The following is a 16304-nucleotide window of genomic DNA, read 5'->3' on the forward strand; positions in this document are numbered from 1 at the left end:
CAATGGTTAATCATCTGTTAACGACAAACTCCTTATAAGGAACAGAAATAAATCTCTCTGAATATGAGACATTCTAGCTTCAGAGAGCAGGATATTGTGTTGTACTTGTTTGACACATCTGTAATTTAAGTGCTGAATTGTTTTTGGACTTGTGCCAGCTTCCACTATTCGGCAATTGAAGATAGTTTAGGACTGGAAGCATCAAAATTGTTGCAAAGTACATTTTCTGTGCTTTATAATTAAGTAGGTATGTTTTATTTATGTAGTTAACACTTTCCCTTTGTCCTCCCTCCTTGAGTCGCTGGTAGATGGAAAACTATCTTCATAAACATTTTGCTACTTAGGAGGAGCCTTGTGGATTGGCAATGTAGGAACTAATGTGTTTATCATCTGAATGTGCTGGTTGGTAATTATCAAGCTTTCCCATTGTCAAAATGCCTATTTCCAATCTCTTTTACAGGATTCAAGTTAATGACCAGATAGTTGAAGTCGATGGAACAAGTTTAGTTGGAGTAACTCAACTTTTTGCAGCCACGGTGCTTAAAAATACGAAAGGTACAGTCAGGTGGGTGAGAAATTTGGTATTCTTTAGAAAGAACTGGCTTTTCATAAAAAATTGCACTGTCAAAATGTTTGTCTGAGTAGGTGAATGGCCTCTCTGACCCTAGCATTAGAACTAAAACAAGCAATGTGTTCCTTTGCACTAGGATTCTAATTTCTTGATGCTGTACTGGAATGGAACGGTTATGTTGCAATGTCGATATATTTTCATTGTCACTAGGCTAGCTTCTAACAATTTTTTGTGCGCAAGTCTACGTTTTTGTCTTTGCCACACTGACATATTATACAAATATTGTCCATCTTATCCAAGGCCGAGGCCTAATCCTCTGCTATAAGAAAAATATTAAGGTTATTGTTTCATAACAACCATACAAAGATTGTCTGTATTTGTGAGAAGTTGGCCTGATATGTAGTGCTCACTATTCTAGTGATCACTGTGTGTCATTCCAAACGACCCTTATTGATGATTGGTTGTAAGTCAACCTTATAGACCAGCTGTCCTAGTAGCGTTTACAAGAGCAGTCTTCAGGCTAAACTCTAGAGGGCGTGTTAAGCCAGCTGTTTACCATCACATATACCCCTTGACCGCCAAGTGAAAGGACACCACACAAGTTATGAAAATAAAGGATATTTATTTATAACAAGACTACCCTGGCTCGTTATGAGTCAGGGAGCTAAGCACAATACAAAACTCTTAGGAAAATACTTCTGGTTGCACAATTTACACAAATGCCCGAAGGGCACGAAACCATTTACACTGCAAGTGGAATGGGAGAGGTTAGACAGTTTAAAGTTACTGATTCCGGAGGGATCCGATCAGTGGGACTAAACGAAAAAGGAACTGGACACTTGTAGAGTGAACCTACGATGGAGCACCGAGATGCTCGAGTTACCTAGCCCAGAGGCTGCGGCTGCGTGGGGTTCAGCAAGATGTCGGGACTCCTCGTGGTAGTCTCAGGAGCCTGAAAGAAGAAGTTGCTGGCAGGCGACCAGTGTCGATGTTCAGCGAGATCCAAGCCTGGATCGGTGATGAAGGAAACCTGAAAGCAGAGGGGACTCAGTTCTCAACCGCTAGCCAGCGATCGTGTGGGTACCAGGAAGGTACCGGATGAAGTCACCTCGACCAGGTGAGTGGATGACGTCGGACTCTGCTGTTCCTCGGACCAGGAGGTACGGCGGCGACCAGGATGGAGGGCGAGCTGTCCCACGAAGGTGTCTGCTGTCGATGATGCTGGGCCCAGGAGTGGGGCAGCAGGTCTTGGCAGTGGCAAACCCACGCGGGGGAGTCAAGATGGCGTCCGGAGTGGACCAGGAGGGTCCGAGGTACTCCTCTGTTGAAGGGGAGCAAGAGCCAGTCTGGAGCCACCAGACCAGTGATGAAAGACTGTCGTGGTGCGTCGTGAAGAGGGCCACAAGCCGGTCGGCGAGTGGTCGGACAACGCGGTGAGCAGCAAGGAGCAGAAGGGCCCCCACGCAGATCTCGTGGATGCTGGGGAGGCAGACTTCGGTGCTGGAGCCGCTCAGGGTTAGGGCTTCTCAAACCCTAGGTGCACTCACTCGAGGGTCCCTCGGTGGGCGTGCTAGATAAGCGTCGTGCAGGCTCTGAAGATGGCCGGTCCCGCAGGTCTCGTCACACCTACGAATCTCAGCTGGGCTGACGATGTAGGTAGAGGTCAGAGATGGCAGGGAACCCGGGTCTCGTCGAGCTGGGCAGTCTTGATCCGTGGGAGAGACTTACAGCAAACCGCAAGCGCTTAGGTGGTGCCTGCTGGTGCAGGGTGGCTACTCCTTAGCCACAAGGGAGAGTCTTCAGAAATAGTCAAGAGTTCCTTTCGTGGAAAGTAGTTCAAGATTCAGAATTATCCAATTTGGGAAGGGGACTCGCTCCTACCTTTATTCTAGGAAAAGGGGCTGGCCCGTGAATAGGTCCTACCTATGGGTGGGGCCAGGAGGGGGGTGGTTACACCCCTATCCTTTGTCCGGCTTCGCCCCAGCTCAGGGGCAGGGTTGCCCCCGAAACTGGTTTGAGCCGGGCTATGCACAGTGAGCACCGGGGTGCCACTTGCAATCACCTTCCTTTCAGCCCTGCCTACCTGGGATACACAAACCCTGTCTGGGATGGTGCTAACACCGCCCTCGACAGGAAACCCTTTGTCCAAGCTCCCCTCGCTGGAAGGTCTCCCAGCAGCAGGAGGTCAGACTTGTGTATGGTGGCAGCATCCATTTTGTGATGCTGAGGCTTGAGTCAACTTTAACCGGGGTTCAAGGTTACTTCCATGTCGTGCCCCTCTAAAAGGGGGGAATGCTAACCCCGTCGCCAGAATTGGCGAGGGGTTCGTATTCCAATTCGTATGACACCTTACTCGACGTGTGGGTGATGCGATGCCAGAGTTAGCAAATAACCGCGAGGATTATAATGCATTTTAAGGCAGTTGGCCCGCGTCACCATGGAACGGCTATTAGGATTTGGTTCCGCAAGCCGTCGACGGGCTCAGCTCGCGCCAGAGCACCATCCCACATGATTCCCCGCACTCTGCCTTCAGGATTGATAAGGCCTGCCATAGGAGTGACTGATAGGAATCCATGTGTCCATTCTAGGGTTAGGTATAGGAATACTACACCTACAGCAACGGGTGATTACACCACCTTGCCCCAGCTGTCGTGCAGCCAGTTGTGTCAGATTTGGGCGGCCATCCAGGGGTGGCATAATACATGCTGCAGCCCCTGGTAGGCCCTGGGTACACCGATGCCCTGGATACCTGTGGTATGCTGATACAGGGACTGATAAGGCGGCCCAGTTCCAATTAGTGGATGCACCTAATGTACATGTGTGTTAATTTCGAGAGAGAACAGCTAGGCTGTGGGTCTGATTGGCAGGCCCACGGCCAGGGAAAGTCGTAAACCAATCAAGCAAAAAGCAAAAAATCTGGGTGATCATAGGATTGCAGACCCTACTCTCCTACAGTATTCTCTTCATTCTTTAGTTAGTTTTTCTTTTGTTATTAGGCATCTTAAATAGTCGTGATGAGTAAAGTGAGGAATACCGGCTCCCCTGCCAGTCACACACGCTTAGTAATTAATGGAACTCTCCTGCTAACCACCACACATACCGACTCTTCCTGGCTAGGCGCTATGGGGGGGGGACACTGGGGGGGGGGGGGAGGACCGAGGGAGGGATTGCAAGTCCAAACTTAATGGAAGAAGAATGCGAGATCCATGAGAATCTTGGGGGTGAGGGGGGTTAACTTTAAAAGCAGGCAGCGGATTTCCCCACTAGACGACCGTACTTGTAAGAAATGTAAAGATGTAACATATGGCTAAGTGGCGCCGGCCGGCCTCCGGGATGTGGGCAGTACGGCTGTGTGTACCGCACGGATGTATGACTAAGGAGGTGAGAAATCTGCGTTAATGACATTTATCCTGAGTGTTATACAGTATATTGGGACCTGCAATAAAAATGGTTTGACAAAAAAAATGAGTAAAGTGAGGAACACCACTGTTGTATGCACGGATTGTTACAATTTACCTTTCCTGCCATTCAAGTTAAATTGGTTTATTCAATGGCATTTTTATTTACCTTAATTGTAAAGCTTAGCAGTGAGATTAAATCATGAAACCAAATCCTTAAATCTAGTTTTTCTAACCATTTATAGTCGGAATATACTTTCATGCCTCTCTATTCACTGTTTCCATATCCTTTATAACAAGGTCCTGATAGGGGCTTGACTTAGTCACCAACCCAACGTAACCCCTAAAGAAAACATCTAGTTAGACTTTACAACCAACCATATATCTGTTAGAGTGGTGTTTCTAACCAGTAATAATCGCTCCCAAACCTGGATTTTTTTTAAGGTACATACAAAGCATCTATTAGTCTAGGCCATGCCTTGACATGATGGTGGCCAGCTAGCAGAGAAATTTGCTAAGATGTTCTAAAGTTCTTTTGAAATATGTTAAGCAATTATATAATGGGCATTGTAATTACATCTGTTGACAACTGATCGACTGAAACCCTCTATTTGGAAATTCCCAATAAATTTTTTTTTTGCCAGAAAGCCTAATCTAGGGTTTCTTTCTCTGGCTGTTTGGGGAATTGCTGCTGGTTTCTTGTTTGTCATTTTAAAGAGCATTGATGGTCATTCAGACTTTTCTTTAATAACAGTAAATGCCCGTTGTATAAATTCAGTCTTTAAGAGCCTGTATTTTGGAGAACCTAGGCTCTCTTGAGAAATTTACAGAGCAAAGCAGCAGATGTGGTTCGCTCAAGAAAACTTGGAGTGTGAGAGATAATACACACGTTTATCTCACACCAGATTTAATGGGCATGTGTGTGAATACCACGAGCAGTACCTGTACTGGTAATACACACGTTTATCTCACACCAGATTTAATGGGCATGTGTGTGAATACCACGAGCAGTACCTGTACTGGTTATCACAACTCAGTTGTCCCTGTGAGCTCTGCACAAAATGGAAATTAGATGTAGCGGGAAAGACCAAGAGAACAGATTTCTCCTTAGTAATAAGTGTTATCAATTTAAAAACTTTGGAGAAATTCATAAATGTATATAAAAAATGCTGTAAAGACTTACTAGCAGGGAATGTGAGTGCTGCCCCATTGTGCATCATAGAATCCCCTTTAGAAAATGTCTTGATCGAGGAGTGTGATATGGGGGGATTTTATGCACAACTCCATGTTTTCCATTTTTACGGATTTATTTTTATTGATAAAAACATTTATTTTATTATCTGTATTTATTTTTAAATGTGGATAGAAATGGAATTTGGGTTGCTTTTGAGTTTTTCTAAATACAGTCATGACTACCAGGCCAATAGCTGTGTGGATTGAAAGGTAAGGGGTTAAAACATTTTTTTAGTAAAGAGGCGTAAACAGCAGTAGATATGCACAAGCGTGATACTGAAATGTGCAGATTTTCATATATATGCATTGATTTAACTTCTGGTGTTCATAGCATTGAAACCTGGTAGGCGGTCAAGCATGTATGCATATTAATCCGTTAAATAAATGTGGAAATATACTAATTTCAGCTTCATTTTTGCACAACCACCCCCCCACCCCCCAAACAAAATGGATAAATACAGATAAAAGTACAAAAAATAAATATGGATAAATACAGATGGAAAGGTCCAAAAAATAAATACCATAAAACCAGGATCCCTAATCATATGGTATGGGTGTGTGACCTTATATACACTTCCAAAAAAATTTCTTGTTTCCAGTCAGGTTAATTTGCAAACCTTTGACTCAACCCTGGGTAGCTGTGGCTTCCAGTTGCAAGGCTTAAACAAAGGAACTCGTGTAAAGCATTTAGAAGCACCAAACAACAAAATAAGAAAGTCACGAAACACAAAAGAAATCAAACACCAATTTATTTAAAAAATATATATATATATTTTGTGAATTTTTAGAGTACAAGATTAACAAAATCCACTAGAGGGTCCCGGAGGTATAGATTTTTAAAGTAAATGTAATTCTCAGTACTTTTAGTCACAACTGTAAACAAGCACTGGTGACCATAAATTTTGGAAACTTTTGAAAAGTTTGTAAGAACTGTTTTTGTTCACTCCGATCCGATTATAATGGCCAGATCCAGCAAGAGAAAGGATCAGAGGGGCCACTAAGGAGTATTTGGACAATTGCCTGGTCTCCAAAGCATTCTGTTAATCAACAACTAGGATCTTTTTGGAATATAACTCGCTGTTGGACTGCTCCCAGTCAGCCTTCCGCGCTTCTTACATCACGGAATCTGTGCAAGTAGAGGACGCTGACATCATTATACTCGCGCTAGATATGGGGAATTCAGCTATGTTGGTTCTCCTGGATCCATCAGCCACTTTTGATACCATCTTCGACCCAATTCTAATTCAAAGACTGAAGGATATTGGTGTTGGTGGAAATGGCCCTGGAATGTGCGAAAAAAGTTCAGTCTAATCGAACCCAGACTTTACATATGGACTCTTACTGTTCCAAAGCTATGGCATTAGATAAAGGGGTGCCTCAGGGGTCAATCCTGAGCGCAACTCATTTTAACGTGTATGTAGCTCCTCTTGCCAGACTTATCAGATCATGTGGCTTTGATACAATCTCGTACGCTGTTTACACACAATTGTTCATCTCTATGGATTCAAACCAAGGATCCACTAAAGCTTTTTTTTTTTTTTATTACTTGTTTTTATTAAAACAGCTTCCACTGTTTAGAGGACAAATGACATGCATGTACATTTTAGGATCTTGTAAGCAGTATACAGTCAGTGATATCCACATGTCGTATCGTGTTTACATACAAGCTCACTTTTTCGTGAGCGGTATTACTCGTCCATTATAACAGTGCAAGTTCAGTTTATATTTTTATATTATAGGACCAACATCCTAATTAGCAAATGAACAACAATATTCACAACCAGAAATCAAGGTTCCCTCCCCGAATCCAACTCCTACCCCCCTCCACCACCCTCATGACGGCGACAGACATGTGGCACAACATGCTTAACCTAAGCAGAGAACTGGTGGTGCACTCCTAGCTTGTTCGTGACTCATGCGTTCATGGTGCGAGAGGGCGTGTGTAACAGTGGCGTTTCCGGATGTGTTTGAGTGGGCCTTGTTTCAGTCAACATTTTCCCCCATTCCAGGCGATCACTCTCCGCGTTGTCATCTGTCCGCACTACTCTAAGGCGACATTCCTCAGCTACCCCCCATTCCCTTAAGTCATCCCTCCATTTTTACACGCGGTCGGACTTGAGTGTACTCAGTGGATCGCTATCCATCGTTTCGCCAGGACCAGTCCTAGTAGTGCAAACCTAAAGCGCATCTTCGTCCCTTTCTTGGGTATCGGGAGTACTCCCAGGAGGCAGTGCTTTTTGGAGAAGTCTATTCGCACCGTGGCTGCTGTGCTAAGAGCCAGCACCACTTGGTGCCAGTACCGCTGCAGACGTGGAGAACTCCAGACCATGTGCAGAAATGTGGCTGGATCTATGCCACATCTTGGGCAGAATCTACTAGAGTTAAATTCAAACACTGTAGGTTGGAAATCTCGTCCTGGATGGCCGTCAATTGTTGCAGCTTATCTCCAATAAGACGGAGGTGTTGCAGGGATTCTGCACATACACAGAACTATGCACAGGAAACCAGGACTTTGGTGTATTGTGGTGTACCAAAAACACGCCTCAGTGCCCAGAACCCCTATCCGGCTAGCTATAGTATCCCATTTGTTCTCCTTACTACAGCGGAGCTACGATTGATTGGATACCCTTCCTAGAACATGTGACTCAGGGCCTCTCACAAGACACTCTTTCGCTTTGATACTCATACCTGTTCACAATGTGAGTAACCAGAGACACTGTACAGTTTAAAATGTTTATTTCAACTAACGTGCTCTGTAATGCAGTGCACGGGCTAACATTAGCAAAGAAATGCATAAAAACAATATAATCAGCATAGTTACAATTCCATATAATATGAACGGGGACAGCATATTATAATGGCAGTGGATGAAGCCTTAGTGCGCTTTACCACCCTCCCCGTGCTACAAGCTATGTTTATTGTAGACCTCTGGGCTTGGACAGCAGAACCCCCTACCTCAAGTCTTAGATGATAGGATTTACATCTCCGGACAAGCACAGCTCTTCCTCTGGAAAGGTTTTCTCCCAAGTGTTGTTAACTTGCATCTCGTGCCATATTAAATACACCCGAAAAGTCAGTAGCCCAGCGGTGTTCCATGTTATGTCCATATGTGTGTGGGACGGACCAAAGCCGATTAACCAGTGAAGTTGTTTTTCTGTCCTTGAACATGATATACAGACTAGAACACAGAGCACAACAGAAATAGTGAAAGGCAGACAGTTCCCATGTGAGGCAGCACAAGCAGAGGTGTTTACGGGAACCAAGGCATGTAGTGTCGTGTGCATAAGTGACAAGATGGTGGTGTTGCAGAGCACAAACTAATGCTAAATTAGCAACGTCCGCTGGCACCCATAAACCCTCACGACAGAAGTTCTGCTTTTCAGCAAGGCTCATTTAACATGGTCCAGTGATTGGTGGCCAGTGGAACTTGGGCCACCCCCAACACCCAAAAAATCTGGGTATAATCCTGGATGACAATCTCTAAGTGAACACCTCAAAATTATGGGAATTCCCTGATGGTGGGATAGATTGAAGGTTTATTGTCCAGCCTTCAGGTTGTACAGTACACGGCAGCCCCTCTTGTCTGTAATCGTCCCCTTTAGCGCCTATACTGCTCTCTACACTGGCTCACTATAAGAAAACGTGGTGCGCTCTTCAAACTTCTGTGCCTGGTTTTTAAATCATTACACGGGAAGGGACCATGTTATCTCAAAAATAAATTGCATCTTTATATCCCCACATGCCAGTTCAGATCTAGTGAGCTTCTTCTGTGCCCGAAACGTATTTACAGAACTAGTTTCGGTGGATGGTCCTGTTTATTCTTTGCCCCAAAACACTGGAACCAGTTACCTGTACCCCTTCGCTCCTGTCCAAACCTAACTCCTTTTTAAAAAGCCTTTGAAAACCTGGCTGTTTGATCTTTGATCTTATATGAAACTATATTCTGTGCCGAGAGATCCCCTTGGGGATGATCCATGCGCCTAACTAATATATGTTCGAGGCATGTGGGCTGCTGAATTCATATCTGTGCATAGATCGCCGCCTAGTGTTGGGTCCGGATGTTTGCACGTTGTTGTCCTGGAAGAGTCTTCGAAGTATCCTGGGATAGGTGACTCCTCCCCTGGACTACAGTGCGCATGGGCATCCTCTCCATCCTCAGATTGTTTTTTTCCGCCATTGGGTTCGGATGTGCTTATCTTGACTCAAGTTAGGAAAAACTTTTTCCAGGCCAAAAGGCCTCTAGTTCGCGTCGGTACTGTTCCCGATCGGTATCGATAATATCTTTGTTAGTTTACTAACTTCCAGAACCAACTTTTTCGCATCTTACCCGACCATCGACCCGACATCGACGATGGAATCGAGGACACCATTCAAGCGGTGCCCTGTATGCAATGCGAAATATCCACACATCGACGTCCATCCGGTGTGCAACAAATGCCTTTCACCGGATCACGACGAATCTACATGTATGGCCTGTGCCTGATTTCGATCCAAGAAGACTCTCCGGAATCGACGAGCGGCGAGACTCGAGGCGCAGCAAGCGGCACCGGCCCCGGCCGACATCTTCAGCGCCGAGACCGAAGATGTCGAAGAAGTGGAGAACCTACCCTCCAGTCCCGCTTCCGAACATGACTCCGGATCGGAAGACGTCGACGAAACGCTCTTTCGCAGAGATGAAGACGACACCGAGGTAGGAGACTACAATGAGGCCTTAGGGGCCGAAGAGAGTAGCTCCGATGACGAGCAAGGCCTACCCGTTCAGACTGAGGAAATCCCAGTGCAACAGTCTATGGCTCCGGTCGAGGGATCGCCTTCGGGCCTTACCCAAGACCTATCCCGCAGTTCTTCGGCCCCGCCCTCGGGCCAGGCCTCGGACATTCAGCGGCAGCCATTAATGCCCAAACCGGCTGGTTTCCCTTCTTCGAAACCAAAACCAAAAGCTGGATTGGTTCAACTGAAACCGAAAGTGGCGCTGGTCGGATCGAGGCCCTCTACACCTTCGACGCCAGCAAAACCCGTCGGCACCGAGCGCAACAAACGAGACTTCGGTGCCGAGCTTGAAGCGGCCGACGTCGGAGTCGACATACGGAAAAAGACCTTCGGTGCCACCAAACCTACTCGGCTCCCGGCACCGACGCTATCGGCTCCGACCCCAAAGGTCAAACTGCCTGCCGCGTCTCCCACCGCTTCGACGGCACCACCAAAGCCACACTCATCGAAGACGTCGACGGCCATTCCCGCCCCTCGACTCGATGACTCACCGGCGCCGAAAAAGTCCACGCCCGCCTCCACAGAACTGGTCGGCGCAAAGGAATCAAGGGCGCTCCAGGTGCCACCCGTTGCTGCGCAACGCACCAAAAACAAAACTGTCCTCCAGGACACATCGGGCTCCGAGCCAATAAAAGCTCCAACAGCCTCTTCGGCACCAGCCAACATTACTTTTGGCCTGCCACCATCCACGGCCCCGAAACTGTTCCAAATCAGGACACGGGTCACCCACACCACGATCACGCCTGCCGAACGCTCTGTGGAGACGTCTCCATCGCATCTCATCGACGCAGACACCGGCAGGATGATTATCCACAAAAGGAGAATAACTTCGGAGCCAGCTTTGGACTCCTTCCGGATCCCACTTAAGAGAAAGCTGCCAGTGGCTCCGGAACCAGTTCTTTACGAACCTTTCCATTCACCCTACCAGGATCCACAATCCTTCTCTCCCACACACTCCGACACGGATGCGTTGGAGGACTACATGGGTGACCAAGTCCCCTACCCCGGAGGGATGGACCCTGATGGCCAACAGGACCCTGATCAAGCTTGGGATGACCCTGTAGACCCAGGTGCACCTATGGATGCACAGGACCCGCAACTCTATGGAGCAAAAACATCTCCCACAGAGGACACTGCCGCGTTCAACGCTCTAATTGAACGTGCTGCGGCCAATCATGGGGTGCAACTTCACTCTGACACCATCGAGGACGACTTTCTCATGGATACTTTCGCATCCTCAGAAAGGAATATAAAGACTCTGCCCATGTTAAAGGGGGTCCTCAAACCAGCAAAGGACATCTTCAAGGAACCCACCAGGGCAAGAGTGATGAACCCCAGGATCGACAAGAAATACAGATCAGCGCCTGGGGACCCTACTTACATTAGAGGCCAATTACCTCTGGATTCCATTGTCGTTGCGAATGCTCGCAAGAGGGCACACTCGCAAACAACAGGTGATGCTCCTCCCCCGGACAAAGAGTCCAAGGTGCTAGAGACCTCTGGCAAACGGGTCGCCGCCCAGGCAGCTAACATATGGTGCATTGCCAATACTCAAGCGCTCCTCGCTCGCTACGATCGAGCGCACTACGACACATTAGAGCAACTACTCCAACATCTCCCTGACCAATACAAAGAAGGTGCAGAGATCCTCATCAGGGAGGGACAACTGCTCACAAATGCATCCATTAAGTGTGCACTGGATGCCGCGGATACAGCTGCCAGAGCCATAAACACTAGCGTCATGTTGCGACGACACGCCTGGTTGCGAATCTCCGGATTCAAACCGGAGGTACAAAATAACATCCTCAACCAACCTGTCAACCCCGACTACTTATTCGGGCCGGAGGTTGACACCACCCTAGAGAAAATAAAAAAGGACACGGACACTGCAAAGTCCATGGGGGCCCTACAGACGCAGTCCTTTCGGAGCGGCTCCTTTCGTCGCCCCGGAAATAGAGGAGCAGGTAGAGGACAGGGGTCACAGCAAACCTACAACAAGGGCAACACACAAAACACCTACGATAAAAAAACCCGGGGTGGATATCGTGGCTCCAGCACAAAGGGCAGAGGACGCGGCTACGGCAACACCAGGTCCTCTCCCAAGAACAAGCAGTGACGCCCTCTCCCTTCCTCCCGACCACAACACCTGTCGGGGGGAAGGCTACAAAGGTTCCTGTCCACGTGGAACTCCATCACCACAGACAGGTGGGTCAAAGATATTGTCAAATACGGTTACTGTCTAGAACTAACCTCCACTCCACCCACAATACCTCCAAAAAACCGTCCTATGTTCTCAGAGCACTTAACGCTCTTACAGCAGGAGGTGCAAAGTATGCTTCTAAAAGGCGCAATAGAGGTCGTACCCGTCCACGAGCAAGGTACGGGGGTGTACTCCCTGTACTTTTTAATACCGAAAAAGGACGGGTCACTCAGACCTATATTAGACCTGAGACCCCTGAACCAATACATTCTTTCCGAGCATTTTCACATGCTCACTCTACAGCAAGTCCTCCCGCTGCTCAAGCAGGGAGACTTTCTGGCCACACTGGACCTCAAGGATGCGTATTTCCACATACCCATTCACCCCTCACACAAGAAATACCTCAGGTTCACTGTTCAAGGGCAGCACTACCAATTCAAAGTCCTTCCCTTCGGCGTGACAACAGCACCCAGGGTGTTCACGAAGTGCCTAGCTACTGTGGCGGCACATCTACGGAGGCAGCACATACACGTCTACCCTTACCTGGACGACTGGCTCGTTCAAGCGAAGTCAGCCCAGCAATGTGCCAGCCACATGTCCCGCACCATCCACCTCCTTCACAGTCTGGGGTTCTCACTAAATTACCCAAAATCCCATCTCCAGCCCGCACACGTACAACAGTACCTAGGTGCGACTATAGACACTCTGGCGGCCACAGCTCAGCCAAATTTAGTGAGAATCAACAGCATGCAAATGCTGATTTCCAAGTTCAAACCACAACACTCCCTTCCCGCGCGAGTGTTCATGCAGTTGATAGGCATGATGGCCTCCTGTATCTTCATAGTCCCACACGCGAGACTACATATGCGCCCGCTTCAGGAGTGCTTAGCACGTCAGTGGAATCAGGCTCAAGGATAGTTGAAAGACCTAGTGTTGGTGAGCGGTCGGGCATACAACTCTCTGCATTGGTGGAATCCACAAAACCTTTGCAAGGGCTGACCGTTCCAAGAGCCTGTCCCACAGATAATACTGACGGCGGACGCGTCTCTCCAGGGATGGGGAGCTCATGTACTCCATTACACAGTGCAGGGACTATGGACACAACAACAAAAGAAGATGCACATCAACCTTCTAGAGCTGATGGCAATCTTCCTCGCTATGAAAGCATTCAAAGTACACTTGTGCAACAAAGTCGTGTTGATCCGGACGGACAACATGACTGCCATGTACTACATACAGAAGCAGGGAGGAACACACTCTCCACAGTTGTCTCATCTGGCTCAGAGCATGTGGAAGTGGGCCATTCAGAGGAACATGTTCCTCATGGCAGAATACCTCCCCGGCAAGGACAACCAGATGGCGGATCTGCTCAGCAGACACAGCCACCAGATGCACGAGTGGGAGTTACACCCATCAGTACTCCAACCGTACTTCCAGCAGTGGGGTCATCCAGAGATAGACCTATTCGCGACAAGCAAACGCAAAATGCCAAAGCTTTGCCGCCAGGTTCCCACATCCGCAGTCGCAGGGCAATGCGATATGGATGAACTGGTCCGGCAGATTTGCGTACACTTTTCCCCCAGCACCACTGATACCGCTGGTGGCACGCAAACTCAGACAACACTCACTGACACTCGTCCTGGTTGCTCCAACGTGGGCACGCCAGCCGTGGTACACCACCTTTCTCGAACTTTCCGTGGTGCCGCATCAAAGGCTGCGGGTCAAACCCGAGCATTTGACGCAGAACCATGGAGAGATTCAGCACCCAGATCCGCAACAGCTGAACCTGGCAATCTGGCTCCTGAAGTCCTAGAGTTTGGCTACCTAAACCTGCCACCTGACTGTATGGACATCATTAAGGAGGCCAGGAGACCCACTACCAGAGCTTGCTATGCAGCCAAATGGAAGAGGTTCGTCATTTATTGCAATAATAATGACATTAACCCGCTAGACGCATCCATCCAAAACATTATTTGTTACCTATTACACCTATACCGATGCAATCTGGCGTACACCTCTATACGTGTCCATTTGACCGCAATATCAGCCTATCTACAAACCAGGCAGCACCTCTCTCTATTCAGAGTGCCTGCCATCAAAGCATTCTTGGAAGGACTCAAACGAGTCATTCCACCTAGCCACCCACCAGCCCCAATGTGGAACCTCAACTTGGTCCTCACACGCCTGATGGGTCCACCCTTTGAACCTCTACACTCATGTGAGATTCAATTCCTTACCTGGAAAGTAGCTTTCCTAGTAGCGATAACTTCTTTACGAAGAGTTATTGAACTCCAGGCACTAACCGTCCAAGAGCCATTTATACAGGTTCACGCCGACAGGGTCGTACTACGTACCAACCCCAAATTCATGCCCAAGGTGGTATCGCAGTTCCACATGAATCAAACTATTGAACTGCCTGTTTTCTTTCAAAACCCACAAACTGTCGCAGAAAGGGCACTCCATACACTAGATGTAAAAAGGGCCCTCATGTATTATATCGACAGGACCAAACCCTTTAGGAAAACAAATCAACTTTTCGTTGTCTTTGCCCCACACCACAAAGGTAACGCTATCTCCAAAGCAGGTATAGCCAGATGGATCGTTAAATGTATTCAAATTTGCTATCAAAAGGCTAAACGCACATTAACGATTCCCCCACGAGCCCACTCAACACGTAAGTTAGGGGCCTCCATGGCTTTCCTAGGAAACATTCCTTTGCATGACATATGTAGAGCAGCCACCTGGTCCACTACACATACATTTACCAAACACTATTGTGTAGATGTGCAATCAAAACAGCAGGCAGCTGTAGGACAGGCTGTTCTCAAAACTCTTTTTCAGACCGCTGCAGCTGGCACTGGTAGCCGCCGCTAATAGGAGGTACTGCTATGTATTCTATGCACAGATATGAATTCAGCAGCCCACATGCCTCGAACTGAATATGCTACTTACCAGTATGCATCTGTTCTTGGCATGTAGGGCTGCTGACATTCATATCGCCCTCCCTCTTCCCCGGCGCCTGTAGCAGCTGCAGCTCTCAGAATTACTGTAAAGCATGGTCATCACTTTCTGTATCTACTCCATCACTGCCACAATGGCGAAAAACAATCTGAGGATGGAGAGGATGCCCATGCGCACTGTAGTCCAGGGGAGGAGTCACCTATCCCAGGATACTTCGAAGACTCTTCCAGGACAACAACGTGCAAACATCCGGACCCAACACTAGGCGGCGATCTATGCACAGATATGAATGTCAGCAGCCCTACATGCCAAGAACAGATGCATACTGGTAAGTAGCATATTCAATTTAATTCATTTTCGTTTATTCAAGAGGCATCACCTAGACCTGTATTGCCTTTGGTTCGGCGCCTGTTCCATCCAGCAATGCAAATATTCTTCCCATCATCTTCAAGATAAGCTTCTATCCGGCTGATAAATAATAAAAAGCACCAGCTCAGGACCCTCTTTTCCTTAGAACTGTTCCACCTTCTGAATCTCTCATTGTCTCTGCAAAAGAAATTTCATGTCATTGCACCTTCTTCCATTGTTTTTCCAGATAATTAGAGGAAGCGGATGGATTAAGCAAGGAGGAACATTTGTGGCACATCAACCATAGATAAGAAAACAGCAAGTGCCACAGCTTTGCTTGACCGTTATGATTGAAAACTCTTAAGACTCTTTACAGACTTTTACTGAAACTGCCAAGAGAGCACACACAGGACTTGGATATCCTTCAGGAGGGATTGTTGGTATCCAAGTAAGTTATCAGCATTGCAGCAGATTCCTCTCACTTATCTGCTCATTGATATTGCAACAGGCTTTCTTTGAGGTACAGTGCCTGGTTGAGGCTTACAAGGGTGAAACCAGAAGCCCATCAGAGGATTCTCAACCTTCTGTTCTAAGGCAATTCTGTTTTTGTCCGCATGCAGATGAAGAGATGGCTTGGATGAAGTCAGAAATGGAAACAAACTTAACGGAGTACATTGCTAGAAGAGGATGGAATATAAAAGACTATCTAAACCTTATTATAGGATCTATTTCTGACAGAAGTTCAAGTCCCTCAAAAGCATCTTCTACAACAAAGGCATGCGCTCTGCCATATAAGACTTTCGACAGGCAAAGGAGGCCAGCA

The 16304-nt window shown here is 47.3% G+C and overlaps 1 protein-coding gene across 4 annotated transcripts in view; it reads left to right on the forward strand.

Moving 5' to 3' along the window:
• The window catches only part of LOC146861186 (neurabin-1-like), a 611401-nt gene that overhangs the window by 266232 nt on the left and 328865 nt on the right, over positions 1-16304 (forward strand). For all 4 annotated transcript variants that reach the window (XM_085645289.1, XM_085645286.1, XM_085645285.1 and 1 more), the window contains exon 4: positions 461-565. In XM_085645289.1, coding sequence (XP_085501415.1) covers positions 461-565 — 105 coding nt within the window. The remainder of the gene's footprint in view (positions 1-460; positions 566-16304) is intronic.

This window comes from Triturus cristatus, chromosome 3_1 (assembly GCF_964204655.1).
Source record: "Triturus cristatus chromosome 3_1, aTriCri1.1, whole genome shotgun sequence".
NCBI classification, from domain to species: Eukaryota; Metazoa; Chordata; class Amphibia; order Caudata; family Salamandridae; genus Triturus; species Triturus cristatus.